Genomic DNA, 14,209 nt, shown 5'->3' with positions numbered 1-14,209 from the left:
CGAACGTAGACTTTGACGGACGTTGTTCCGTAAGGACTCGGTTGAAAAGGTTGAAAATAACCGACGGACACGACACGTGGGACATCGAAAATGTATGAATTTGACAGCCACTTCATCCCGTAGTCTAAATGCTCCAGTCTCGTCACTAGGGACTGGTGAGGCTGTCAAATTCTACATATTGTCCGTAGCATTTATCAGTTTTGGTTTTGCTCCCACCTGCTGGTTGGAAGTATTAAAAACGAAGCAATTAAACACTGTATTTTTATTACAATTTTACTATTATTAGCTGTTGTCTCCGTTATAAAATTCAACTAGTCGAACCAACTGAATCTGTCAGTTCGCTCAGTCAAACCAAAACAAAAACAAAAGTTGGGTATTTTAATCCCCCTGTGTCTCGTCTAATCTGCCTGGACAGTGGGTAAAGTGATGAAATATGTAGTTATGAATTCTTTTTTTTACGATATTCCTAATTTAAAAAGTTTTTGTATAGTTGTCTTCTGTAAGTTATTTCAATTTATTGCTTCTTATAAATTCAAATGATTTGCTCCCGTTGTACAATGCATGTCGTTTGATTCCCCAATTAATTTGTATTATCGGTCCATCTAAACGAAAGCATCATCAAAAAGGACCTAAATTTTGAGCTTGCTCTTTTTCATCCATTTTCAATCCGAACTTCGTTTTCTTTGCCTCGCTTGAAAGGTATGACCCAAAACTGACACCCAAAGTAAATTTCGGAGTATTTTGTTGAATAATGGCCGCTTCAGCGTCGGCTCCGGAATATCAACCACCTGTCTCCGGGGACATTTTTGTATTTTGAGATAATTCATTTTGCGGCACATCAAATCACATCGGCATTAGCAAAATAACACTAATGGAACTACCCGGTACTTGGGCAGACAGACAGACTTCGCAGCCGGTTATTAGAGTACAGGATAATTACGGGGCTAGTGCAACGATCCTACTGGCTCTATAGCAGCACCTCCCAGCCGAGATTCGAATATACGACGACTTGCTTGTTAGGTTAGCATCTTACCCCGAAGCTAACTGGGTGGATTATGATTCAGCACATATGGGGTTATACTGGACAAAAATGTGTAATACCTTAGAAGCTATGATACACGATATGCCTTCAACACATAAGATGATTATTATTCCAATGGTTGCTTCTAAAACTAAAACTTCTAAGTTTTCAGTGCCATGCGATTTTGTTTTAAACCGCCCCAATATAACCAGAACTACCCCGTTAACCGGTTCACTATAAGTTAAATAGCTTACATACCCTAAAATCATCAATTGAACCCAAACCCGGTTACTGAAGTGGCTATTTGGTTCCAAAATGTCTCCATTGTAATTCCATCAATGTCTTTTGATCAAAGCGATATGATTTGATGTGCCTCATGATGCATTATCCCAAAATCCAAAGAATTCCTCTGAACCAGGTACCGGATGTTCTGGATCCGATAGTGATGTGGTCATTTGCTTTCAAAATGTCTTTATTATACCACTGACGAACTGACATGACACTTAGAAGAAAATCCTTTAAAAACTATCGTCCTGCACATTTTGCTTGCATACTAGCACCCTCTGTTATGCATGTTGCGGAGTAGCATACGACAACCGAAGTTGCGTACCCCAGCCGGCACCTCGTGGAGGTAGGAATAGGAGTTAATGAACAGAGGTTATGGAATGCACATGTTCACCCTTTGCCAGCCGAGCGATTGCGCACTTATTGATTAGACAATCTTCGTTGCAATCAACAATATGAAATTCCATATGATTATCATGAGCCACATATAAACATAATCCTCCCAGAAATACACATAAAAATTATACGCCTATGAATAGTATGTGCAATTATACACATACAAATTATACGCATATGAATAGTACAGTGGACCCCCGTTCGTTTGAACGATTCCTCATGCAAACTAACGGGGTTAGTTTTTAATTTGAACAACTGGTAACCCTAAATATGCTGGAACTTGTGTGAACTGGCTGCCCTGCTCTTTGTTATTGTTTTGGTGGTTTGATTCAGTTGGCAGTTGCAAGCAGCGAATATTCATTCTCCGATCGGATTTCTATCATAGACGTTGGGAAAACGCAATGCGAAACAGATTAAACACGCTAGATCAGCACAAACAAATCGTGTTTATGTGCATTGTTTGCATAAGCAAATGATTTCATATTGAGTATGACGTTTGAACCATTTTTAATTTGTACGTCGTGCAAACCAACGGGGTTCAAATTAAAAAGTGTTCAGATTAAAAACGGTCAAACGAACAGGGATCCACGGTATGTGCTTATTTATCGCTTGCACATAAATGATAACTGTTTGGCACATAAAGATCATTTACTGGGCATATTGCAAAAATCTATATGTGGGACACATAGAAACTATACGAAAAGTTTTCTCAGTGTAGCCGAGATTCGAACATACGACTGGCTTGTTAGACCAGCATCGTACCTCGAAGCTAATTAGGCGGTGCTAACTGGTTTGTGTATGTGACATAAAATTGGTTTGTGTATGTGACGCCTATGCTTGTATATGCATATGTACATGCGTGCATACCAAATATATTTTGTTATTGTCGAACTGAGTCGAATGACAGTCGCCATTATGGCTCGAAGAAGCTGATGGATATATAAATGTATATCCAGCTTTTTACATGTCATAATGCCGGACGGCGTGCGTGAATTTGGATAGCATTTTTGACATTTCCTAAATACATGGCACGTTTTCTTTCCGCACGTTCCGTTAGTTTTAACGTGAACGTGCGCAAAGAAAACATGCGATGTAATTACGAAATGTCAAAAATACTGTCCAGATATTACGAACACACTAACACAGATTATACGGTTCACCAATACGGCTCGTAAAAAGCGAGATAAAATTATTGAAAAAAATTCTTTACGGAGAAAATGCTCATTTATGTTAAACAAATAATATTTCTTTCAGATTTTCAGGTTTATATACCCACGAACGGTAGGATGCTTCTTGAAAACTGCTATCCAAAATAACAGCATACTCTGTGAAAAAAAATATCAATCAATCCTGCATAGAAAAATACTAATGTGACTAGTAGGCCCTATTGTGATAATCAGTGTTGGGCACCGCTAATTCGCTAATTCGCTAACCGATACAATTTGCTCGATAATCGTGGAAATTTCGCTAATCACTAATCGCAAACTGCAAATTAACAGTTACTGTTTGTTTTTGAACATATCGCAATAACTTGCATTGTAATCTATCGCTGTACAAATTATTTGTAATTTACATTTATTACATGGCTTTTCTTAATTTACCTAAGATCAAAACCTATTATAATGGATAAAATGCATTACAGTTTATTAATTTTAAAATAAACAGCGGCATTTTATTTGGAATCATGGCCCAGTAACAATTCGGCTAGTCTGAGTATAAATTATAAAGTATAACTATAGCGTTTCTCGATTGGTCGGTTAGTGAATTAGCGAATTAGCGGTGCCCAACACTGGTGATAATAGATACGATATTTTGATAAAATCATGCATTTTCCATTTTGGACTTATGGCCAACATTTTGCATCAAATACTCCTATGTGCGAAGTAAAGCTGAAATATTTAGACGAGTTGAGGAATTTCGTTTAGACGAGATTTTGAATGACAAGTGCACTCAAAACAAAAAGTAGTCAAAGTTCTTACTTATTGGTAGAGTTTTAGACCAGAGCGTAGATGCCAGGTTTTGCTCGAACGATTGTTCGAACTTCCACTTCTGTTCTGTGATCTGAGTGTAGGCACTGTTGTGTATTAAATTTACCCAAAAAAGGGTATAATTTTAAGAAAGTGTAATTAATCGAAATCGATCAATTATATCGATTAATTATAGCGGTCCTTCTGGAAACACTGTCATCCGATAAAAAAGTAGAATACACGAGCCGGTCTTGACAGTCTAAGTTGATCTTCCAACGTGAACTATATAGTGCTTTGTGCTCAGTGATCCGAACTCCTTTACTACAGTGTTGTCAGAGCCGACCGAAGTGAATCGCTTTATTATTATTTTTTGTTCATGATGTTTATTCATCATTAATTGTTATTATTATTCTTATCTCCCACAGAGGAGAAGGACAAACTTTCAGTAAAGGAGAAGTTGGGGTACCAACCATATAATAAACATTTTTCTAATAAAAAGCGGTACTAACCAAGCAAGCGTTGGAATTCTACAACAAAATTTAAGCCAGCTGAGTTTAGGGAAGAACAATTTAGATTATCCGGTGGTTATAAAGATTATCGCGTCTGTGATTTTTGCGGAATAAGGGGTCATTTGAAGCGGCGATGCCTCAAACGCAAGGACTTGAAGAGGGAAGCTATTCACCTTGTAGATCAAATAAAACCGGGGCCATCGGGAACACAAAATTTAGCTGACCTTATGCAGAGGATGAGAACCGACGAGATTGACGAGACTGACAGCGATTCGGACGAAGGTAACTTGGAGTGCATGAATATAATTTCGATTAACAGGATAAGTGAACCATGTTTAGTGTCCGTCCGGGTTGAGGATAAATCTTTAGAAATGGAGGTTGACTGTGGTTCCTCCGTTTCGGTAATAAGTAAAACACAGTATTTCTCTCTTTTTACAAACTCTTTACGAAAATCAGCTAAGCAATTGATAGTTGTCAATGGTGCTAAATTTATGATTGAGGGAAAAGTTAAAGTTTTGGTTTCATTCAGGGGGAAAACTGAGTTGTTGAAGCTTTTGGTTTTGAATTGTCAAAATCAATTTATTCATCTTTTTGGCAGGCCATGGTTGGATGCCTTTATCCCGAACTGGAGAAAGTTTTTCTCAGATTTTCTGGAAATAAACAATGTTGCTGAAAATAGTTCTAACTTAATTGTTCCAGAAATTAGACATAAATTTGGTCATTTATTTAAGAAAGATTTTTCTTCGCCAATTGTTGGATACGAAGCCGACTTGGAACTTAAATGTGATAGGCCAATATTTAAGAAGGCTTATGACGTTCCCTATCGTTTGAGGGATAAAATTTTGTTATATTTGGACAAGCTGGAGAGGGAGAAAGTAATTACTCCTATACAGACCAGTGGATGGGCGTCTCCAGTAATTGTAGTAGCAAAAAAGAATAATGACATTAGACTTGTAATAGATTGCAAGGTCTCTATTAATCAAATAATAGTTCCAAATACCTATCCATTACCCACAGCACAGGATTTATTTGCTGGTTTAGCAGGGTGTAAAGTGTTTTGTGCGTTAGATTTGTAGGGCGCATATACCCAGTTGTCTCTTTCACAGGAATCGAGGAGATTTATGGTGATGAACACTATTAAGGGTTTGTTCACCTATAATAGATTGCCACAGGCTGCTTCATCCAGTGCATCTATTTTCCAGCAGGTAATGGATCAAGTTTTCAATGGTTTAGAACATGTTTATTGCTACTTAGACGATGTACTAGTTGCAGGTACTAGCTTGGAAGATTGCAAGCAAAAGCTTTTTGAGGTTTTAAAAAGGTTAGAAAATGCAAATATAAAAATTAATTTTGACAAGTGCAAATTCTTTGTCACAGTTCTTCCATATTTGGGGCATATTATTAGCTCTAATGGGCTGATGCCTTGTTCAGATAAAATTGCCACAATTCAGCAGGCAAAGATACCAAAAAATGTAACGGAACTCAAATCTTTTTTGGGTTTGATAAATTATTATAACAAGTTTATTCCTAATTTGTCTTCTAAATTGTATTATTTGTACAATCTCTTGAAGAATGATGTAAAGTTTATCTGGAATAAAGACTGCGACAGAGCTTTTGAGGAAAGCAAAAAGGCATTAATAAATGCAAATATTTTGGAATTTTATGATCCTAATAAACCTATTGCAGTTGTTTCAGACGCTTCTGGTTACAGTTTGGGAGGAGTAATTGCACATATCGTTGAAGGGGTTGAAAAACCCATAAGTTTTACTTCATTTTCTCTCAATGCAGCGCAAAAAAACTACCCTATTCTTCATCTAGAGGCTTTGGCTTTAGTTTCGACTATCAAAAAGTTTCATAAATATTTATATGGGAAAATATGGGAAATTTTTTTACAGACCATAAGCCTTTAGTAGGAATCTTTGGGAAAGAGGGTAAACATTCAATATATGTGACTAGATTACAGAGATATATTCTAGAACTTTCAATTTACGATTTTGAAATCAAGTATAGACCTTCTGCTCAAATGGGAAACGCGGATTTCTGTTCCAGGTTTCCATTAGAGCAGATGGTTCCTAGCGATTATGATAAGGAATATATCAAAAGCATTAATTTCGGTCAAGATTTTTTTTTTTTTTTGCCAATTGACTATAAAAGGATTGCTTCAGAGACAAAGGATGATGCCTTTCTGCAGCAGATAGTAATTTATATGAAACGTGGTTGGGCTAAACGTCTTGACAAGCGCTTTGCTAATATATTTTCAAATCAGCAGGATTTGGAATTTTTTAACGAATGCTTATTTTATAAAGACAGGGTGATTATACCAACAGCAATGCGAAGCGACGTTCTGAAACTTTTTCACGCCAATCACGGGGGCATAGTCAAAATGAAGCAGTTGGCAAGAAGATACATATATTGGTTTGGTATAAATAATGATATAGAAAAGTTTGTCGCTAGTTGTGATGCTTGCAATGGAATGGCGATAGTCCCAAAGTCAAAAGTACAGTCTTAATGGATTCCTACTACTAGACCTTTTAGTAGGGTACATATAGATTTCTTTTATTTCCAACATCACATCTTTTTGATTATCGTTGATAGTTTCTCAAAGTGGGTGGAAATAGAGTGGATGAAGAAGGGGACAGACACAGGTAATACCTTGAGAAAGTTGGTAGCATATTTTGCACGTTATGGATTGCCTGATGTTCTGGTATCAGACGGTGGTCCTCCATTCAACTCGCAGGCCTTCGTAAACTTTCTTGAAAGACAAGGAATTAAAGTTTTCAAGAGTCCTCCATATAATCCTGCTAGCAATGGGCAGGCGGAACGATTAGTAAGAACAGTTAAAGAGGTTTTAAAGAGGTTTTTGCTTGAGCCGGAAGTTGCCGAGTTAAATTTAGAGGATCAGATTAACTTATTTTTATTCAATTATCGCAATTGTTGTTCGACGGTTGATGGACGATTTCCATCAGAAAAGATTTTCTGTTTTTCTCCTAAAACACTAATAGATCTAATGCATCCGAGGAAAAGTTATAAACAATATTTAACAAAACTAACAACGCATGATCCACCTACGCAACCAACTAATGATGTAATGGTAAAGGACAATTATGCTATAGATGTAGCGGATCCTTTCAAAAATCTGATGGCCGGTGATGAGGTGTGGTACAAAAATCACAACCTTCAGAACCATGCCAGATGGGTTAAAGCAATTTTTCTAAGACAAATTTCTAAAAATGTCTTACAGGTGGAAATTGGAAGCGTTCCAATAAACGCTCACAGGAGACAGCTTAGAGTAACACGTTCGGACCCGATGGTTCGACCCAATGTATTATACTCAGCAGGGGTTGCTGAGAGGACAAGCGAGACGGCAGGGGTAGCGGAGACAGGCGAGGCAGAAGAAGAGTTAGGAAGTTTGCCGAAGAAGGCTTCAAGGAAAGGCCGGAAGAGAAAAAATGAAGAACTTTTTCTGGAAGAGATTTCCGGGAAAGATCGGAAAAGAAGAAAAGAAGAAAGGAAAGTTACTCCAATCAGGAGATCGACAAGAAAAAGAATATTAAATATGGATAAAGATTTTGTCTATAAATAATAATTGTTAAATACGATTTCGAATGTTTTATAGATATAAGATGTAAATTCTTTCAAATGTTTTTTCTTAAGAGGGAAGAGCTGTTGTGTATTAAATTTACCCAAAAAAGGGTATAATTTTAAGAAAGTGTAATTGATCGAAATCGATCAATTATATCGATTAATTATAGCGGTCTTTCTGGCAACACTGTCATCCGAAAAAAGTAGAATACACGAGCCGGTCTTGACAGTCTAAGTTGATCTTCCAACGTGAACTATAGTGCTTTGTGCTCAGTGATCCGAACTCCTTTACAACGACTATTTACAATCTGGAGAGAATATTCTACCTTGCTGTCTTTTGTTGGATCCCCCGGCCTTAGGTAGAACTCGCAGGAAAGACTTTAAAGGCACATCATGTGGTGCCGGCATGCTAATGATAGCGGCGATTTTCTCCGGGTCCGGATGAATACCTTCACGGTCTATCAGTTGGCCCAGATACTTCACCTGATTCATGAAAAAACTGCATTTTTCAATTCTAACGGTGAATCCGTACTCGTGCAGTCGTGCCAAAACTTGTTTTAAGTTGTGTTTCAGCTCATCTCTCGTTTGGCCGCCTACCAGGATATCGTCGAGGTACGGGCAGGCGTATTCGATTCCACTGAGCATGGCATCCATGATTGGTTGAAACTCGCCCGGCGCTGTTCGAATGCCCGGGGAGAGACGATTGAAACGAAAAAGCCCTTTGTGGGTGTTGATGACAAGTAACTTGCGACTCTCGTCGTCCACTTGTACTTGCAGATTTGCATCGGACAGATCGATATGTCCGAAGATAGTGCAATTTGCCATGCGCGCAAAGATATCCTCGGGGAGAGGTAGAGGATGACTATTCGGCATCAGTGCATTGTTTAAACCTGTAGAAAAGTCTGCACAGATCCGAACTGAACGATATGGTCTTCGTACCACCACTATTGGAGTGGCCCAATCGGCATACGTGACTGGTGTTATTATTCCTAAGCTTTCCAGTCTGCCCAGCTTTTCTTCCACTAACGATCTCACACTATACGCCACTGGACGCTTTGGCTTAAACACAGGCTGTGCATTTGGTTTGAGAGTGAGATGCACCTGCGTTTTCTTACACAAGCCCATGGCGCTACTGAAAACATCCGGAAACTGAGATTTTAATTCAGCAATGTCGCTGTCTCCGTCACTGCTGTGTACCAAATTGCAAATCGATGATAATGGCACATCCCATAATCCGAATCGATCCATTGCATCAGAACCTAACACGTTCAGGTTGAGGTTAGAGCCACACATATAGATTTTGCACGTTTTAAGGACACCACCGATGCTAATAGCCGCCTCAAACATATCCGAAATGTGCAATTTACCTCCAGAAGCAGTTATAGCTATACAGTCTGACGGATCTGTAGGTGGACATCCTACTTTCCCAGTTTTCACGAGAGATAATGGTTATGTCTGATCCCGAATCCAATTGAAAATTGATTGGGATTCCGTTGATGTTAACCTTTGTATACCGCCGACCTTGCTTTACACTTCCGACGAACACACTCTTACTCGAGCGTTGGTGCGTCTTATTGCTGAACTTTGCTGGTTTTTGCCGATTCTTTGCTGTGAAACAGGCACAATAGCCTTCGCGATGACACATTTTTCCGCAATCACGACATTTGTGTTCTTTGAACTGACACTCTTTCGAAAAGTGCATACCACCACAGGACCAACACGGTGTTTTGGGAGTGTTGTCCTGTCTCTCGGTGAACCTACCCTTGAATTTTTGCTTGGGGTCGATTCTCACTGCGTTTGTTGACGGTGATGTAGAGGATGACTTGTTACTGATCAGAACCATATCTTGCTTGAGGTTGATCAGACTTTTGCATTCCTCCACGACTTGTTCCAGTGTAATGTCTTGCGTCTCGTTGATTTTAGCCCGCGACCGCATTCGTATATCTGCATCTTTCGCCGACTTCAGCCCGCACACGAATATAAGGCACTTGAACTGATCTTCCTTGAGTTCCTGCAACTTGAAATCCACACAGGATCGATTTACCTTGCAGGAATAGCTGATGAAATCTTCATGCTCGTCATTCGTGGTTTGTAAGCACTGATAACGACGATTGAACGTTGACACTGGTGTGCCGAAGATGGTTTTCAGCTTCTTGATTGTCTCAGCAAAATCGAAATCCTCTGAGAGTTTTGGCAGAATGAAAGAAGTGTACCGGTCGTGCGCAGCAGGATTTAATTTCCGCAGCAATAGCCGGACTTTGGCACTGTCGTTTAATTTAGCAGCATCTTTTTCAAATAAATCCGCGTATCGAGAGAACCAGGTATCAAACGAACATCCTTGCTCCAGGTCGTACACGAATTCCGTGATGTTGCTCGCGAGTGAATCTAGCACCAATTCATTTCTCGTCGAACACTGGACAGCTATACTTGAATAGCATTCAGTTGTTGTGATAATCTGGACATTAGCTCATGTTGGTTTGATAAAATCTGCTTGAGCCATTGTTCACTACCAGAAGAAGATGGTGCCTGTGCCATCTTGTTCGCTGATCAAACCGCGTGTAACTTGCCGAAATTGATTTTCGCAATAAAGCGCACTTTTGGTGTAAAATTTCGACCGACGCGACACCCGTTTTTCCTCGTCGCCAGTTTGTTACGAGGGGAAAATGACAAGGCGGTTTACCGTAACAAATTAAAATATATATTCAACAAATAAAATTACAAATATGAGCGAGACTCTTATTCGCTTGAGAACGCTTGCTAGACTGATATAAGTACACTCGCAGTGTTGGCAGTCGATGCGATAAGGTAATATAATGCTGTCGATACTAGCTAACACTAGCCGTGTTAGGGTGGCCTCCCAACAAGAAAAATAAAGAAATTAAGGTCATTTCCGAGAAGCTCCTGAAAATTTGCAAAAAAAAAATTATTGCTGCAGGTTATGAAATTTTTCGTTTTTACAATAATGAAAACAAAATCCATTTTATTTGTACATATATGGTATTTTACGAACATCAAGCATTAATCACTAGTCACTGGACACAATCGTGGACAAGACACTTCTAACACAGAGAACAGACTACGAGGTAATTGACAAAAAGTGTGTAAAAGGTTTTTATGTAATCTACGAGTAATCCTTCAATAGAGTACCCCTGGAGCACTAAGTGGTAAACTAAATCTTGATGTCGCTGCCATCGCTGCTATGTTACTCCGGCACAAAGAAATATTGATAAAGGTACATGGACATTTTTTGATGCGTTTGGTAAACTATTTCTGGAGGGCGCTACCGACGGATTTTCTACACAAAAAATCGATTACTTCCTTCGAGCCTGGTAATCTGTTCTCTGTGCTTCTAACTCTTACAAAATGTTAAAATAAACCTGTGTGGCATGTGGTGTGAACAGAGCTTAATGTTGAGCATAACGCGTTACTCTAGTAACGCTTCGCCCGACCTACCACCACCACCACCACTCATAAGCGCGACCGGGCAGAGCTGCTTCTACGATCCCCACTTTTGGACTAACACTCGCCGAGGTAAGTCGCACATCTGGCGATCCTGCCAATTCTTTGGAGTACTACCGGAATTTGTTCTTGCATAAGATTGTTCAGCAGCGAACAAAAAAGATTAATCATGCCAATAGCAAGCGGATTGGGACAACCGCGTCACGCAAGTACAGTGAAAAAACTGCTTAACTCGTTTCAAAACGACGCCATTGCGGAAAAACCCTGCTTTCGCTATGCTGAAATGACGCCATAATAAAATTGCAGCAAAGTAGCGCCATGCAAAATGAAGCACCGCTTAAAACGCTTCATAGCGATTTAATTGCAGCAGAGCAGCGCCATGCAAATAAAGCACCGCTTAAATCGTTTCATAGCGACGCCATCGCAAAAAAAAGATAAGCGAAAATGCTCGATTGCATCATCCCAAACGTCGCCATTTTGAAATCGCAGCTAACGAGCGAGCAAATTAGCAAATAATAGTGGATTGGGACAACCACTCTATTTCAAAGTCAACCCCGCTTTTACTCAACTGCTATGAAGCGCATGCCAGATTCAAAAAGAATTAATATCTGCATTTTATTGTCTTCTTTTTTGCACAACTTAAATTCCCGCTAAAATATCAAATAACGCAATATCGAAAATTACAGGATACAAATCTCTAAACTGCACTCCCAACCAAACCAATCGATCAATGGCAAACCAGGGAAAATTCGTGCGAGCCCAGGTAGACCGCGAGCATCCCCCAAGCACCCATGAGCCAGAAGTAGCAAACCGCAGTGATATAGACGACGAAAGTACGACTCACGATAGCAGCAGCGAATATTCAGTGAGCGGAAATAAGACCAGTGCCAGTGACAGTAGCCGCTCTTGCAGTGACGACGACGAAGTACCTCCGGAGAAAATGGAAGATGATGCAAGTGTTGAGGCTAACACCAAAGACCAAGCGAACTTCGGAAAAGAAAGCAGTGACACGAGTGAGCGTATGACACAAATAGAAAAAGTTCTCGCGGACCTGTCGAGGACTATCAGTCTACTCCAGCCATCCACCACTGGTAACAGCACCTTACGCCCGGTTAGCCCCAAAGCTGATCATACCTGGAACTTCGCCCATGAGCCCTTAAATGCCCAGAGCTCGTATACAACCGTACGCCCGGAACATATCAAACCTTTCCCCAGAGGTGTCCGTCCGAATAAAATGTGGGCTGAATGGTTCGATTTCACAGAAAACTTTGAGATTGCGGTGTCGTTGCATAACACGAAAGACCCCGTTTATAAGGTAAAATTGCTATACTTGTCGCTTGGAAAAGAGCTACAGGCGATTGTCAAAGCCACTAACCTGCGACCCAGCTTGACTGATCCGAATTGCTACACGAAGTTCATTAAAAGCATTGAAGTTCACTTGCGCTCTATGACAGACACGGTCGCCGAACACCAATCATTTACGAAGTTGAAGCAAGGAGATAATGAATCAGCAGTTGCATTTCATACCCGCCTCTTAAGAAATGTTAAGCTTTGCGGTTACAGTGCTAGTGACCAAGGACAATTCGTGCGAACACAATTGCTGAATGGCCTAAGAAATAATGATTTAGTGAAAGCAGCGCGCGTCTACGGGCACGATACTAATTTTATTGTACAATTAGCTACTCGTGATGAAGCGTTCGCTGCAGAAACGGTCGAACGAGCGCTTCGTATCCAGTAGGAAAAGAATCAACACTCGCCAAGAGCCCAGTTCCACACTTGCCAAATTTCGTCGGACAGGAAGACTCGTGCAACAGGTAGCAATGCCCTCCGATATCGTATCCTTTGGTGAAGAGCTCAGTGATAACAAGCAGGTAAAGCAAAATTAACTATTAAGTAACAACGTAAACAGTCCAATTCATGTTCAATAATAAATGCCTTTGTTCTCTACTCGACCAACAATCTTTCAAATTAGATCGTAAACGCCCTCACCTTGGCAGATCTCATCGGGTTTCTAGTTGATTCTGAAGCCGACGTTAACGTTGTTGGCGGCAGGGATTGGTTACGATTAAAACGCGATCATTATGCGGGACTTGCAAAACTTGAAATTACTCAACAGTCTTACAATAGTTTGCATAGTTATGCTTCCGATAAACCAATGCCTGTAGAATGCACATTTAGAGCAACTATCGAAGTTCCAGGAACAACTAAACCATCAGTAGTTGCTACATTTTACGTCGTTCCCAACGAAGCAAGATCATTGCTGGTCCACCGCCCACGACTTAAAACTCCTCCATTAGGAAATACTGTGAATTTTGAGAGCGTTGATGCTATTTTTCCCAAGATGCCAGGATTGCAAGTTAAATTTAGCGTTAACAAATCGATATCCCCAACTAAAAACGCCTATTATAATGTTCCAGCAGCTTTCAGGGAAGCTGCTCGGGCAAGACTACATGAGATGGAAAAGTGCGGGATAATCGAAAGAATGACGGAAGCACCTCTCTGCATAAGCGGCATGTCTGCCGTGGCTAAAGCCAAATCGGACTTCAGGCTAGTGGTGAACATGAGAGCACCTAATAAGGCGATAAATAGGGAATATTTTAGAATGCCTTTGTTGGACGAAATGAGTCAAACTGCATGGTGCTTGACGAAATATTTGAAAAGGAAGGATACCCGAAAAACTTCAAGTCGGATAACGGACCCCCGTTCAATGGCGCAGAATACAGAGAATATTGCGTACAACGGGGAATAAAACCGATATTCTCCACGCCTCTTTTTCTACAGCAGAATGGGATAGTCGAAAGCAGCCTGAAAGTTGTAAATAAGGCGATTTCTGCTGCTATTTCGAACAAAACCAATTATGTTATTGAGTTACGCGATGCATTAAATGCTCACAATTCTACAGCCCATAGTGTAACACAGCTTCCACGTGAGCAAATCATGGTAGGGCGAAAGTTTAGACGTGGTTTGCCACTTACAATCCGCGAAAAATC

General features: G+C 40.1%; 1 protein-coding gene across 1 annotated transcript; it reads right to left on the bottom strand.

The window, feature by feature from the left end:
* Window positions 1–8,057: 8,057 nt before the first annotated feature.
* On the bottom strand, window positions 8,058–10,295 carry LOC128745946 (uncharacterized protein K02A2.6-like). The gene is made up of 3 exons (XM_053843004.1): window positions 10,258–10,295; window positions 9,315–10,186; window positions 8,058–9,163 (listed from the first exon to the last, which is right to left on the bottom strand). Exons 1-3 carry the CDS (start codon window positions 10,293–10,295, stop codon window positions 8,058–8,060), a joined length of 2,016 nt encoding a protein of 671 aa, XP_053698979.1.
* Window positions 10,296–14,209: the final 3,914 nt, after the last annotated feature.

This window comes from Sabethes cyaneus, chromosome 1 (genome assembly GCF_943734655.1).
Source record: "Sabethes cyaneus chromosome 1, idSabCyanKW18_F2, whole genome shotgun sequence".
NCBI classification, from domain to species: Eukaryota; Metazoa; Arthropoda; class Insecta; order Diptera; family Culicidae; genus Sabethes; species Sabethes cyaneus.
Note: the sequence above shows the minus strand (reverse complement) of the source record. Positions and strands in the feature narration are given on the sequence as shown.